A 15,783-nucleotide genomic window follows, 5' to 3' on the forward strand; every position below is an offset into this window, starting at 1 on the left:
TGTGGTGGTAATGCCACCATGGTCGTCGCAACATTATCATCCCAGCTTCGTCAATCACCTGACATCATGCCATCATTGTCATACAGGCTTTGCCATACAGTTGTCGTTACGCTATTGTCGTCATACACTCATCGTCATCCAATTGTCTTCATACCATTGCCTTGCCATCGTCGTCATGCCTTGGCGGTTGTTCTATCATCGTCATTCTAACTCCATCCAATTCTCATCATGCTGTTGTAGTCAGAGTTGTTGTAATACCTTTGTTGTCATGCCATCATCGTCACACGGTCCGTCCGTCCATCCATCTATCTATCTATCCTCTTACATCGACCCAGTGGACTAAGTTGTCTACCAGCTTGGTCCACTTGGTATGTGCTCGTGGTTGTGATGCCATTGTGGCCATTCCATCGTCGCCATTCCGGCTTCATGATCTGAATCTCTTCATGTCATTGTCACGCTTTCTACGCCAACCTAGTGGCCCAGGTTGTTTCATAGCTTAAGCCACTAGGTATGTGTTTTCATGGTTGTGATTCCGTCGTAGTCATTTCATCATCGTCATTTCAGCTTTATCATCTGACTGTCATCACGCTGTCGTCATCGTTCTATAGTCACACCAGTTTCGTCATCTAACTCTCGTCATGCCGTCGTCGTCATACAGGATTTATGATACGCTATTGTCGTCATACACTGGTTGTCATCCCACTGCCATCATACACTATTCATCAACGCTTTGTCTTCGTACCATGGTCATGCCATGACCGTATGCATTCGTTGTTATACTGTCATCACATTTTTAAGATCATCCGACTCTCTCCATGTCATCATCACACCATTGTCTTTACACAGTCCTTATCCTACCATTGTCATAGAGCCGTCGTTGTAATGTTATCATTTTACCATCGTCATCATTGCAGTAATGTCATCCAAATGTTTTCATGCCGTCGTCGTCATATCGCCATCATCATTCCATCGATGTCATTCCTTCTTCATCATTCTATCGTAATTATGCTATCATTAATTGGTGATTATGCTGCCATTGTAATGCCACCATTATTATTGCATCATCATCAGACAGTCGTTATCATACATCCGTTGTCAAACTATCTTCATCATGCCATTGTGGTCGCCCCCGTCATTATTCCGGTGTCATCCGGTTGGCGCTATACTGTCATCGTCACAACCTCATCATCATACACTCGTTGTCATTGCATTGTCCTCATGTTGTCATTATCACTCTGGAATCATTATGCCATTGTCATAATTTAAGAACTGTCATGTCATTGTGGTCCTGCCGTCATCGTCATACCGCCTTTGTTGTTCTATAGATGTCATTCATTTTTTCTAATTCCATCATTCCATCTGACTCCTTCCCAAAATATTTTTTGCTGGACTCTAGATATTTCAAAATATTGACTTCGAAAATATTACGGAAGAGCAACGGAGCAGCTTTGCTTCAACTTGCTTTTCAACTGGCCACAGCAAACAATTGTGCCGAGGTCACTAGCCAAGCCAGATGCTGCACAGGGCTGGGATTCCAACTTGCACCCTTCTTTCTGTCTATCACCACTTATTTATTAATTCTTTTGCCCCACTTTAACGTATGTCTATCACCACTCATGTACACACATGCAGCAGCAGTGAGCTGGAAGCATTAGCGCAAGCTCACAGGCCAGTTGATGCATGAACTGGGAGCTGGGAGTCATGGTCATTTCTTTTTCTTCTTATTGGGACACTCAGCTATGCATGAAAGTGGTCACAGTGTATTAATCATGACCATGAGCAAAACAATTGGCACTTCTGAGAAGGCATGGTCAGTCCACACCGCTGCGCCCAAAACAAGCCAGCATGCGAGCCCACAGCAATTCAATGAGATCAGAAATTATATACACTGTCTCAGCACAGCACCAGTAAAGCTGTTGCCCATAGATGCCGGCATGTCCAGTGACTAGGAACATGAAAGTGCTTGAGAATATTATTGGCACAATCTTGGAAAGGCTTCCTGTGGTCCATGTGTTGTCAGTGGGCTTCCAGTCTCATAATTTCGGCTATGTTGAAACTCCGTTTATCTCAAAATCTTTTCCAATATCTACAGGTCCAAGTTAACTGAGTTTTAGTGTACATTTCTTTTACCAACACCGAAATCAGTTATTGCAGCATGCTCTTTCCCATTTGTGGAATGTATTATCAAAAAGCCTTTTCGATGTTTGCACTGTATGCATGAAATGCCTCTATTTCTAATGCAGTAAAGTAAAACATCAATATAATGAACACGGATAGAATGAATTATCATGTACAATAACATACTAATTTGAAAACTTTTTCTTACCCATGGTATTGTGTAAATATTTTACGCTCATAAAGAATATCGGATATAGGGTAACAAGGCTACTTTTGTGTCGGCTGCTACTTTCTTTTAATGAGATTCAAATGTATGTCAAAGGAAGGGCCTGTCTCGAGCATGCATCCTTGAAAAAGCTAGGTGCTCAGTGCTTTCTTCAACAGCATACCCCTGATGTTCCAAGATCGCCAGCACGGTATACTACTGCCATGCCACAGTGGTACAACATGCCACATGCCACAATGGCAGAAAGCTATTGCTCAAATGTGTCGAACACTGCCAGCAGTTTCGCTTTCATGTTTGTGTTCACATTCCGAGCGTGGTACTAGAATGACTCACTGGTCTGTTGCGATTCAAGAAGAATGCTGCACAGTACCGCACCACTTTTCTCGGAAGCTGCTCCGAGTATACTTGGGAGCTGTTAATAACATCACTTTTGCTTTTGCTTGCCTACAATTAAGCCACACAGCCCATGCCACAGGTTGTCACAAATGCAACATTCCATCAACCTAGCTCTACCTGCAGGCACAAAACAAAGAAACAGGCCTAGTTTCCACACAAGACATCCATTAATTCAACTCCAGTTAACTCAACTACGGTTAATTCTACATTCTGGCTCATTCAATATCGACCAAAGGTCCCAGCTGGCACCCATACATTTCTATGGGCCCAAACTTCCGTTATGTCGATCTCAAATTTGGCCTTAGCTGGATAATTCAAAGTTTACTAGTCAGCTTCGCTAAATTCAACTTTTGAATGAATCCAAATTGCATTTTTTTACCTGTGTGCATTTTTCAAATTTTATCAGGTACTAATTCAAAAATGAGGAACATGAGTTATGAAGAAATCTGACTGTAATGCATTTTGATGGTGCCATTAATTTTCAGAAAGAGAAATGTTCTAGAAAGAAGGCGATTGCGATAACTGCAACATGGAACTATGCAAGCAACTAGGTAAGAATTCTGTTGCAGAGTTGCATAAAGGTTGGTATGTGGAAAACCACAGCACGTGAAACAACCTTTACCACAAGGCTAAGATTTATAAGGCCAAGCCAGTTTTTATATTTGAATGCTGTCCCAACTTTACAGATATTTGCATGAGCCCTAATACAGATGCAGTGGAACCCAGTTTATATGACCCATGATTCTTCGACATGCCAGCTTTTATGAGGGATTAGCGCAGTTCCTGCAAACTCCCAATAAAGGCAATGCCTTGAAAACTTCAATTTAACGACACAAGTACACGCATACCTCATCTCATATGACAACCCGCTCAACATTGCGAACCAAAGAGCAGACACGTGAGGACGGTGCTGCGAAGGAGCGGCGCTAAACGATCACCCAAGAATATTGCCCTAGCACGAATAGAAAGCATAAAAGCGTGTGCGATGATCAAACCAATTAGCCACCGAAAGGCATGTAGATCGTATCAGATACGCATGTTCCCTCCCATGTGCATTTCGGAGCCCATTTTGTCCATGCAGCACACAAGTCTTCTCAAGCATCCGTCGTTGGGCTTTTGGTCTCATGGGGGTCGTCGTATCATGCAGACACTGCTGGCTGTCACTTCGAACTAGCATGATGCCACAGATGTCTCTTTGATTGCTTGCTTGCGCCTACGTTCGCGAATGTGCTGCATACTGTATAGATTCATCTAAGAGCCGCACTGTTTTTCCCCAATTTTGACAAGGTGCAGTTCCGACATGGGACCAAACCATTTGGTTTGGTCATGTCTAAGGGCTGCTACTAGATGGCTCTAGGTACTATGTGCCGCTACTAGGTGGCTCTCATCATCTAGTAGTGGCATGTGGAAATACTCAGTGCACGAAAATTCACTGATGCATATGCGTGGCATCAGGATATTGAACACGATTGTTTCTCCGCTGGAAACGTTTTTGCACAAATTTGGGGCTGCCAAGCTAGGGGTGCGGCCGTTACACGAGTCTATACGGCATCAACAGCGTTCAGAGATTTGTCTATGCAGGTGGACGCCACTGTAGGTGACGTTCTAATGGACGTTGCTGCGCTTGAAAAACAGCTCTTGCTGTATGCCTCCAAGAAAGTCTATTAGAAATTGATAGATCTTTCTGAAGAGGCCCTGAACCGCGCCTTGAGCTTGGTGAAATAACATAGTCCATGGGTAGCAAACGCTGCTGTGAACACCTCAGCCAAGTTTTGCTGTCGTACGTGGTGCATGGAGCTCGCAAGCAGATCGCGAAGTCACCTTTCTCTCAAACGCTCTCCTTTCAACGGAAGGCCCAGTCCTCACTCTCTTCTAAACGCACTATTTCATCATTTTCTTAGATGGCTGCTATTGGCCGATAGCTGACATCAAGCTGCAGTCGGCTACATGGCATAGATACTGCAGCCACCTCGCAGTGCCGCCACGTGTTCACTGGCTAAGCACCCAGCGGCTCGCTGAGGACAACTGCGTTTGACTTATGTTTAGCATGTCGTAGGCACCAAAGACGGAAGTCGTGGCATCTACATTAACATCCAAAATGAAATTTGAACTGCGCGCCAAGGTGACATTTAGAAGGTGGAGCGTCGTGGGCGCGCCCCACTGCGCCACAGTGCCTTTGCCGCAACATCTTCGCAGTGCAAGGCACTGAAGAGAAAACGAGAGCTCAGCGGAGGCCGTGTTTGACTGCCAATAACTCTACTTATGCTGAGCGCATATAACTACTTTTTGCGGCAAAGTATTTCTGAAGTAGCTTGTTTTCACCTCAAATGCCTTTTTCCACTTCGATAGAAAGCTGTTCAGGGCCCCTTTAAAGTCTGTAAATGAGAATATAATGTTGTAGTATGCTAAATCTCTCCAATAAAACATGATTGCCACCTGCAATGCAGTATTCTTCTAGCATCTGCATTTTTGGAAATTTTGGCTTTTGAATACTGCAGGTATTAGTTTATAGCTTAAATTGAAGCTCTTCACAACTGTTTCATGCGAATCCATCAACTATAGTCTTAAATTTTGTTGGTCGGATTAGTTGACGCTCGGATTACATGACGTTTTGACGTGTTTCCAAAAAAGTCGAGTAACTGGGGTTCCACTGTATTTGCACTAATATCTATGTCTTCTTTCATCATACTTTGCTTCTTGAACTAAATTATGACTAGTGGCTAACCAATAATTAGGACCCGACAAGGGTGGCCTAAATGTCTCAAATAATGGATTAACCAGAAAATGTGCATTTTTTCCACAAGTGGACAGAAAAAGCTTGTAAATGCATTGCTACACACACATACCCCTGCATGCAACCTGTTCAATCTGCATTCCAACCACTGTCATGCTGTCAGTACAGATAGACAAAAGTAGAGTCCATGCAAGCACTAAAACCTTAATCCCCTTGCAACTAGAACAGATGGCAACCATGCTGCTATAGCCAAATGATAGGACGTTTCTTTGCAAGTCATTGTCTGGAACTTCTATCGATTTCTAAATTTAATGACAGTGCCATGAAACAAGACAAGAAAGTTTGCTCCCTTTCCTGGCGTTGGTTTTCAATTTAGAAATATGTGCCAACCAGCCCAACAGCAAACTATACTAAACTTCTTTTGCTGCATCACCACCTGCATCAGAGCAAACGTTGAGGGCAGAGATGGTGTCATCCGAAGCTTCGTGACAATTCCGAACAAAAAGAAATTATAACAGCATTCAAAGAAGTCACCTGAAGCCATTTCATTATTTTACACATTAAGGAAACAAACGCTGGATGCATGGGATGCACAAACAACAAACATACAAAAGTGGCCTTGAACTGCTTGACTTGGTATGTTCTGCAATTTGGGTGTGGTTGGTGATCAGTCAGGTGCTGTTACTTTTGATTTCGAGGAGGTGCAGGTAACATAAAAACAAGTACTTTTTCTGCATGTTTCAGTAAGCTGTGCTGGCATGCAAATGTGCAGGTGGAGTCTGAAATATTAAATGGCAGACTGCAAGATGTCAAAAGTTTTTTTCCTCCTTATGCATTACGTCTATGGGGCCTCTAGTGGTACCCCAAAGCTGTCTGAATAATTGAGAACGTAGAAATATTCTTGTGCAAATCATCAGTCAGAGACTGCAACGATTGTGCTTTACACAAGCAGTTTCAACATTATGTATATGGTTTGAGAACTGGGTACTTAGGCGTCCACATGAAAAACAAAGTTGAAAAGTAAATGATGTGCACTTACTGACTGCATCAAAAAACTTTGTATAGCTGTCGAAGGTGATCAGGGGTATTGGTAGCAACCTCAGAAACAGTTTTAGGGCCCCTGCCACTACATGGACGTCTTCATATGCTGATGCACTCAATGGTGCACTTTCTCCATCTGTAGCAAACCAGGAAAATGTTGATAACAGAGTTTGCATAATAAAGGTATGTTTACTCACACAACTACATCAAATACTAACAACAAAGAAATGAGAAAATCTATATAGTAAAATCAATTATTACCTTTCTCAAATGACATCCTCAAGGCTTCTATTTCATCACTAAATCCAGATACACGATAAATGCCTTCCGTATCTAAGCCTGCAAGAAATAGAAAAAGCAATTTTCCTTAAATGTGCTTACACAAATGAAACACAAGTTCACAGAGCACTGACCATTCCTTCTTTTGCCAGGCTTTAAACCACACTGTGCTTTGCATGCAACTTATTTACGCAAGGCGAGAAATATAAGTGTACATATATAACATAGCACTTGAAGAATGTCTTTGCTCACCGAGGAAGCTGTAGTGCTCAGTGGGGCACTTGCTGCACGTATTGCTTCAGAGCAATTTGAAGTGCCGTATACTTATGTTAATTTGACATTTCAGTTACCGCATTTACTCGAATCTAATGTGCCCTTTTTTTCCAATAAAATGGGTTCAAAGATTGCGTGCACGTTAGAATCGAGTACGACCCTAAATCTGCATTACCATATCGCCATCAGCATTTCAAAATGTCCCCCTCGCACGTGCTTTGAGCCTGGCTGCTGTAGCTTCCTCCATGTGCTGTAGTATGTGTTCTTAGGTTATTGCACCATCTGTCTTCCCGGTCTTTCCATTTTCTGCATTTGCTCTATCAGCATGGAAGTGCTGACTGCAAAGACATGCCAAGTTCATCACGTTGCCGCAATTACAAGGAAAATGATCACGTGTGCGGAGGCGGACTGAAATGGGGCCGTATCACACGTGTTTGGAGTTCCACAAACTTGTGCATGGGACTGGCGCAAACAGGAGAAGCTTTCTACTCTGGTGGCTGCTACATACGGCATGGTCGCACGGTCCCTATATTGAAAGCGATCTGCAATGGAGACAGAGTCTAAGCATCTAGGAGCACCGCGCTGTGTTCTCATAGCTTAGTGCCCGTTGAAGCGAGAGGCCACACAAAGGTCAATTCGCTCGCTCCTGCTACTGCAGTTCTGCACTCAAGCGTTTTGATAAAGAGTTTCCGCGGTCCTTGTGTGAGACGTGCTCATGTTTGCTTGTGCGCGCGTGACACCATGCTTGTTTATTTAGTTAGTAAGCGAATGTTTAAAAGTTTGTACGGCCGATAAAACTACCATCCTTACTTTTCGTATAGCTGTCTACTAATTTGCTATCGTAATCGATGCTTTGCCTTTCGGCAAAATCTGGGACTTCTTAAATTTATCGTAACATTAGTATATTGGGAGTAAATCTTTGTTTTTCCAAATGAAAGAAAGTTGTATTCCTGTATGAAAGAATGAGGTGTGCAGTACTGTAAAGGACCTTTCTTTCTTTTAGGTTGCAGCAAACGTGTGTGCATTACAACCGAGGGTGATTATTTTTCCTTCTTTTTTTAGTCACGGAAAACAGCTGTGCATTACAATAGAAGGTGTGTTAGAATTGAGAAATGTGGTAGTTCAATTTTAACTGAAAGTCTCAGCTGGCACCCATACATCTATCTTTATGGGCCCAAACTTTCTTTATTTCAATTCTGAAATTGGCCTTGGCCACATAACATGCACGGTGCAGTCAGATATGAAACCAAAACAATCTTTGCTATGTGTGCGACAAAACAGCTTACCATCAGCGCCAGCCTAGAGAGTGGCATTGCCATAGCCATTGCAGTATGGCAACAAAACAAGTTCTCATATGACAAGGTCACGACACACCGCTTTCAGTACTTGATTACAAAAGCTCATTCAGAAGAAACATTAGTATTTATTTTATTGTATTTAATTGTATTTCTTTTATCTGCTTAGCAAGTAAGTATTGCTTGCTAAGCAAGCAGCAACAATTCACACCACATGCTTTTGGCATTCTAGGGAATTGCACGCATCACCGGACAAATTAGCAAAGTGGTCACACTAGGCAAGAACCACCATCCTGTTTGCAACTGTTGTGGAGTTGTTTGATAAAGGCAGACTATCAAATATGCACTGGGCCCTACAAAAGACAACCCATAGTTCTCTATAGGCTGAGATAAAGTGCCGTATGAGAGTGAGGATGACAGAGATGAAATGTAAATAAATTTCCATTCTGTGAAGATAAAGTTTGCTGCTTTCATCGTTTTCTGATTGCCAGAACCAGAGGCATCGTTAGATTTCGTTGTTAAAAAATCGGGTGCACATTAAGCTTCTACTTTGTAAGGAGCTCTAATGTCATTGCTTTCTTATTTTTTTATTTTGAACACATTAATATCAGATGCATGTTAAATTCAAGGGTAAATCAGGAAAGTACAGTAAAAGCTTGTTAATTCGTATTTCCCAAAACCGGAAGAATGCCTGAAATAAGTTTAAATAACCTAATGTCGAATTAACGAATGTATCCATAAAACAACAGACATATGCTTACTACACCAATTTGCCTTTACCTACTGAACAGATCTGTGACCTCTGCTTCTATTACGTACAAAATCAGCGCGGAAGCTGTAAAGCACTCACAACGGCTATGGCCTGGCAAGTACCTTCATGTGCGACCGCGACGCAAGGCTTATCTTTTCATTTGGGTAGGTGTACTTGTCAGGCTACCGATTATTCTTTCACCAGTGAGCTGGTTGGCAACAGATGATCGATCTATCGCAATGTAGCCGGCAGGTTTGATGTACACCAGCGTGCAGGCCACAGTATAATAATGCTTCATTCTTGACGGCTTTTCATGTGCGTGTAACATCGCGCGTGCCTTACACTGAGGCAAACTAAAACTACTGCTCGCCACAAGACGGATCTGTTATTGCCATCGACGTGATAATGAATGGCAAGCAAGCAGTTCAGAAGGCACGTGGCTTACGCAAATCATGTGCGGCAGTAAAGCATGGCTTCCGAGACAGAGGAGTGCGCCCGTTGTTGCTAGACGACCTGTTGTTCTTGAACAGTTCGCGCTGATGACTATAGCGATACGGATTCCACTGCTTAGTTTCTACTGGACGCTAACAGCGATTTAGCTCTTATGCGTTGCATATTTGCGGTGCTCCACGCTCAGCGCATTCTAAGGGTTCTCCGAATAAACCGGTGGGTGGCTAAATATGTCCAAATTAACAAGAGTTACCCGCCATGAAGAATGCATACACTTGCCAGCACTAGAGGACGAGTCTGAATTATTTTATTTTTTAATGTAACTAGGAGCAAATTATTAAGATTCGGCTGCAGTGTCCAATGAAGCAGCGGTGTATTCTGGCTTTTTTTTTATGATCTTTGCTTAATTCAACCTGCAGGATAGTCTGATCCATTTCATCAGTCCGATCAAGCGTGAAATTAACACACATTGACTGCACTTTGGCTTGACTCAATATTTAGCTATAATGACCATCTACTGTTGCTTCAGAAGAGTCAGAAGAGCATCCTAAAAGGAGTCAGAAAAGCATCCTAGGTACCGTACATGGCAAAGGATTCACAGGGCTCACCTCTCTGCTCAATCTCCTTGATACACATATCCAAAACGAACGGTCTAGGGGTATTGTGTGCTTTTACCAGGGTAGTCAGGTCCACCCCAAAGACCCGCTTGACATACTTGGTGTCTGGCAAGCAGTCATTTGGCACTTTCTCTGAACACCGATTGTGTGCACTGAAGCCACAGTCTGCAAAGAGAGCATTGCAGGATTATTACTTCTTGCTTGCTGTGGAAAAATTTTCACAGCCAAGTGGAAACCAAAAGAAACCAGTTTTGCTCTAGCTGGTAGCAATGCCCGAAGCACATATGACTAGGCTAAATGAGAAGAAAGACAACAATTGTAAGGTGACACCCAGTAAGAATGGCACAGAATGGCAGCATTTCTTGAGTTCTACATTTGCACTGTTTTGTTCTATCTATAGAGATGTGGCACCCAGTTCAATTTAGCGCCCTGCTTATGCTGACAACTACAGTGTGCAGAATACTGTAGTGGCTCTGTACTATTACTTTGAAAACTTCCAAGTTCCTAATATGCATTAAAATGTAAGGAAATTGGCAGTTAAGTATTTCTCTAAAAATGCAGCCACTATGGCTGCAAGTTGAAACCAAGGCATTGAGTCAAGCAGCAGAAGCCACAGACCAGATGCTGAGACACTGTGCATGGCTAGTTGTCAATATGCAAGCACTTTTTCTGTGTTTCCTTGTCTTCAAGTTCACTCTCATTGGTCTTTTATCAGTACAAAATTGTGTGCTTGCATGCAACACATCGAATTTGTAGTGAGCAGCTTGTTGTGCTGCTTCTGCCATAGCAAGCATGGAATTCATCAATGCTGAAATGCCTTTTGGCAGCACAATTCCGATGTTCCAGGCCATACTCCACGGCCTTTGACTTAAAGCCGGCCATATAACTGGAATTATGGCCCACCACCCACAGCAAAACAACTTTCGGCAGAAAAGAGTAAAAGACAATGCTGTCATTGAACGGTCAGCTGTGAAGTATAAAGAAAACCCGCCGTGGTTGCTTAGTGGCTATGGTGTAGGGCTGCTAAGCACGAGGTCACGACGAGGTCATAGCGGCAGCATTTCAATGGGGGCGAAATATGAAAACACCCGTGTACTTAGATTTAGGAGCACGTTAAAGAACCCCAGGTGGTCCAAATTTATGGAGTCTCCCACTGTGGCGTACCTCATAATCAGAAAGTGGTTTTGGCACATAGAACCCCATATATTAATTTTAATTTTTTAACTATAAAAAAAATTAAGCAGATACTATGCACTGTGGGAATCAGTGTAAGCAAAGGTTTGATGATCCAGCAAGACAAAACAGCGCATCACAATAAGAAACATGTAGTGTATTTAGGCGATGAATGCATCCCTGTAACGGTCATCAGCCACAGCTGCGCAACTTGGAGAGCAAAGGTAAGTTTATTTAGAGGCGATATTCTCTAGAGATTCCTTTCCGTGATGCTAACACACAAGGTTTCACATGACTTGGCAAATGAAGTGTTGGCTAGACAGCTGAAGGTGTTCCTGACACAGTGTTAGAAATGCTGTAGAATGTATACGTCATGGAGAAGTTTATTTCCTCCCTCCATGGTAAACGCCAATGCGTCCAATGCTGAGACACACGAAATCTCGTGAAAGTATCCCCAGTGATGACAGTTTCCACTCCAGAAGCGTACACATTTGGGCTGGTTAGCTCATGACTCGAGTGGAAACAACGCCAGCGCAATATACCAGCGCGGTTGTCTGTCCCTTTCTTACGTCGTCTTATTTTGAACTGTTTCCACTAAAGCTCCTACTTGGCGAAACATCCAGTGACCACCACTACCACCACCATGGCACACCGAATAGCGGAAAGTTAGGCAAGGAATGCTTCACTTTAAAAATAGGGCTAATGTACAGCTCACCAATTGACTCGCTACTAGCTGTGGAACTGTCTGTGTGTTTTTTTTACTGGCTTTTGCACTGGTACCATGATGGAAAGCATTAATTTTTTTTTGTCTGAGAAATGGCTCTCAGTGGTATGCACTATCCCTGTCAGCCAGAACAAGTGATCCAGGCAATGGCAGATCCAGAAGGGGATGGGTCACCTCACCCCTGCCCCCAAGGTCACTAGCTAAACCCCCTCCCCACTTCCATTTTTCTCGACAGCGATTTTTCGGCACGTGGAATTTTTTATGCCACTGCGGTGACTATCATGACCCAGGGCAAGCAAAGCACCCCTCACATCTGCCTTTTTTGTTAGGGGCGAAACTCGCTAATGCAACCGTTGCCCTTGTGAAAGCGAGCTAATTGATTCCTCTCCACCTCCAATAAATAAATAAATAAATAAGTTTAAATAAGCGGGGCCATCAGTACGGCAGCAAGGAGGGAGCCTTCACTTCTCCCTCCTTCACTCAGAGATACGTGCTTTCTTACTCTGCACTGCTATGCTAGGGGTCCACACTGGTACAAGTCACCTTTCAGCATTAATAGATCTCGACACCGTTCAGTTTCATACAAACTCATGCCTTTCGTCTCACAGAGCGTGCTTTACACATGCTCCAAAAGAGGGCAGCACAAGTCACCTTCAGCGGCTGATATAAAACAAATTGGCAGCGACCAGCTCACATAGCGCGCAGCAACCAAGGCGTAAGCTTTTCAAATTTTCGCAATTAACATTTTTTTTAATGGAATAGAGGGGGTAAAATTTATGGCACTGTCCTTTGTGAATCACTTAACAAAGTTTCAATGCACTGAAAGCCAAAATTCACATTTATCATACATGTCGAAAGTGTGTCCACGTTTGTGGACAGAAGTTGTGAAAGTAGAGCACTCAGTGTCCTGTCTGTGGACCTAAATTGTGGGTGTGGAGATCTGGTGCGTTTCTTTCCATGTTTCGTAGCATGTTATCTCACAGATTTTGTTTTAACCTCCCCAGATGCATTAGTGCATGATTTTATTTTATCACTGGGAAACGTACAGTCCTCACTGATGACATGAAAGCCAGTGGCCTAGGCGGAGCAACGCGAATACAGCTTGTGGAGACAACTGCGCAGCAGTCACATAATTCCATGAATCAATATTTTACAGCATTGAAGATTTTTGACTGCTTACTTCAAGAGAAAAAGTTCATGCCTGGAAGAGTAAATCCAAACCGCACCGAGGGCGCTGCTGCAAAACTTCCCAATGCCAGCGAAGTAAGCCACGGAGAATCGACCTCCCTTGTGTGTGAGATCAGATATGTGTCTGTCTTCATGTAAGTGTTGGTAGAAGGATGAAAAATAATAATAATAATAAGTACCGCAACTGGGAAATGTATCGGAATACAATCAACTGATGAGGGGAATGGACCTCATCAACAGGTATATTTCATATGGTAGGACGAAGGTCAAATCTAGGAAATGGGCTGTTAGGATGCTCCCACATTTTCTCGACATTGCTGTACGCAATGCGTGGGTCGAATGATATCGTGGGGCAACAACTTTGCACCTACTACAAAAAAAGGTGCAGTCCCTCCTGTCTTTGAAGCAGGATGTAGCCAAAACCAGAGCTAACCCAAATCGAAATGGTACCAGGGAATAAAGGTGTGAAAGTAAACCAGCAGTTCCAGAGACCAGAGCAGCCTAGCTGCCTGACAGCAACACGAGAAAATGGTTTTGGCCTCTTCCCAGAAACTGTGTAAAATTGCAAATGCAATGTGGTGCAAGGACAAAAGTATTTGGTGCATGAGAGTCCTTGACGCATGGTTCAAAGAGGTTGGTGCATGAAATGCAATGTTTTTTTGTGCCTGCAAGGGTAAAACTGTTTCTTTTATTTTTACCATACTCCCAACTAATGTCCACATTTGTGGACACTCATTTGTACCATATGAAAATGAAGATTTTCAATATTTTCTTTTTCTGCACTTCTAAAACCATTTTAAATGAAATGTTTAAAACATTACTGTTTTTCTTGCCTACACTTTTTTGTTAGTGAAGAAGTTAAGTGCGATTTGCACTTTCCTTTTCCGTCTCCTTACAGTATCTAGTTTTTCGTGCTATTACAAGGTTTGGCCATACCCACCAGTGTCAAATAATTCTTTTATAACTGCTTACATGGTTGTCTGCAAGATATTGTTGATGAAAAATGCACTAAGGGATGCAATTGAAAACAAAACATTATTATTTGGTTATAGACGTGTGGCTAATAGTGCAATCCCCCCCCCCCCAAAAAAAAATTAGGCACCTGGATCTGTCCCTGGATCCACAAAACTATAGCACAACTGTTTTTTGTGGAACTGCAAAGGACCAAGGATGGGAGTGCAATTATTACGGGAGGAAAAATCCTAATTTCAAAGAGCCAAGTTGGCTGTGTGTTTATTTATGGGTGCGTTCATTTTGCTAGTAAAAACCAATCTGAGAAAGAGCTTCAATGCTTGTCGAGCCACCTTTATAATATTTTAGCCACCTTTGCACACTGCTCAAGCTCATGCATGTATTGCCACATGTATGCTGAAGTTTGTTATGAACTTGCATGGCTGAAGTTTCCTAAAAACACGCTAAAGACGAAGACAAAGTCGAAGGAACACATACGAAAGGACTGGCGCATATGTGTTCCTTCGACTTTGTCTTCGTCTTTAGCGCTTTTTTATGAAAACCATCAAGATGCACCAACTAGCCCAAATCAAGGTACTGAAGTTTCCTCTTAGACGAAAAATTATGCGGCCACACATTGACAAAACGACACATCATGGGCTGCCATAGTGTTTAGCATAGTGGTAGATAGATGATGTAACCTGCTGATGCTGAATCGCAATCATGGTTACACAGGAGGTGGTGTAGATATACAACCACTCATTCTTGTGCATTTTCAGACTTGCATACAAAAACATTGTTGATCATTACTTCAGGTATGACCAGTTCATTCATGAAAGGATTAAGAATTCAAAGTATAACAGGCACTGATAAAATGAGTCCAAATAGCATGAGTGCATAATGCTATTGGACCCTTCCGGACCCTTCCCCTTCCGCGCCTTGAACGAGCTGGGTTCATCCACACATTTCTGATAAAAATGACCAAGGACAAGCTCAGCTCGTCGATGATACTTTTCATTTTCTAGCAATACCATGGACGAGCTGGTTTCGTCTTGGTGTGTTGTGTTGCCTCTGGCAGATGGCAAAACACAATCCATGAAGCAGGAGCGAGTTAATGCTGGCAGAGAAAGTTAAACATGTTGGCAGGCAACTGAGGTCTTTCAAAATAATTTGGACGTTTGTGGTCAGAATTCAGGATAACAGTGTGGTGCTGAAAGGGTTAAGCATGCTTTACAATTAGGAACAGGGCACGTGAACAACAATAAACAAAGACGAGATATGCAAGATATGTGGCTCAACTTATCCACAAGACATGTTTGGGACACTGTTCAGGACACTCTTTAGAAAAGTGATCCCATATACTGTAGAGCAGAAATTGGGATACAACGGAGAATTGTTGCCATGTGTTGAATGTAATGCAAGGTACAATAGCAAAACACAGTAAAAAAGAAAGTAATAATAATAATAATGAGGGGTGGGTGAATATTCAAAATTTCGAATACGAATCGAATATTACAGACTAACTAAAGTCAAACCTTGATATAACGAACCTCAACCTAATGAAATT

The 15,783-nt window shown here is 42.6% G+C and overlaps 1 protein-coding gene across 3 annotated transcripts in view; it reads right to left on the bottom strand.

The window, feature by feature from the left end:
- LOC142583079 (N-chimaerin-like) overlaps positions 1-15,783 on the bottom strand; it is a 56,903-nt gene that overhangs the window by 25,021 nt on the left and 16,099 nt on the right. For all 3 annotated transcript variants that reach the window (XM_075693370.1, XM_075693372.1, XM_075693371.1), the window contains 3 exons: positions 10,172-10,345; positions 6,777-6,854; positions 6,514-6,651 (listed from right to left, as the gene is read on the bottom strand). In XM_075693370.1, the coding sequence (XP_075549485.1) occupies positions 6,514-6,651; positions 6,777-6,854; positions 10,172-10,345 (390 nt within the window). The remainder of the gene's footprint in view (positions 1-6,513; positions 6,652-6,776; positions 6,855-10,171; positions 10,346-15,783) is intronic.

Source organism: Dermacentor variabilis, chromosome 5 (genome assembly GCF_050947875.1).
Source record: "Dermacentor variabilis isolate Ectoservices chromosome 5, ASM5094787v1, whole genome shotgun sequence".
NCBI lineage: Eukaryota > Metazoa > Arthropoda > Arachnida > Ixodida > Ixodidae > Dermacentor > Dermacentor variabilis.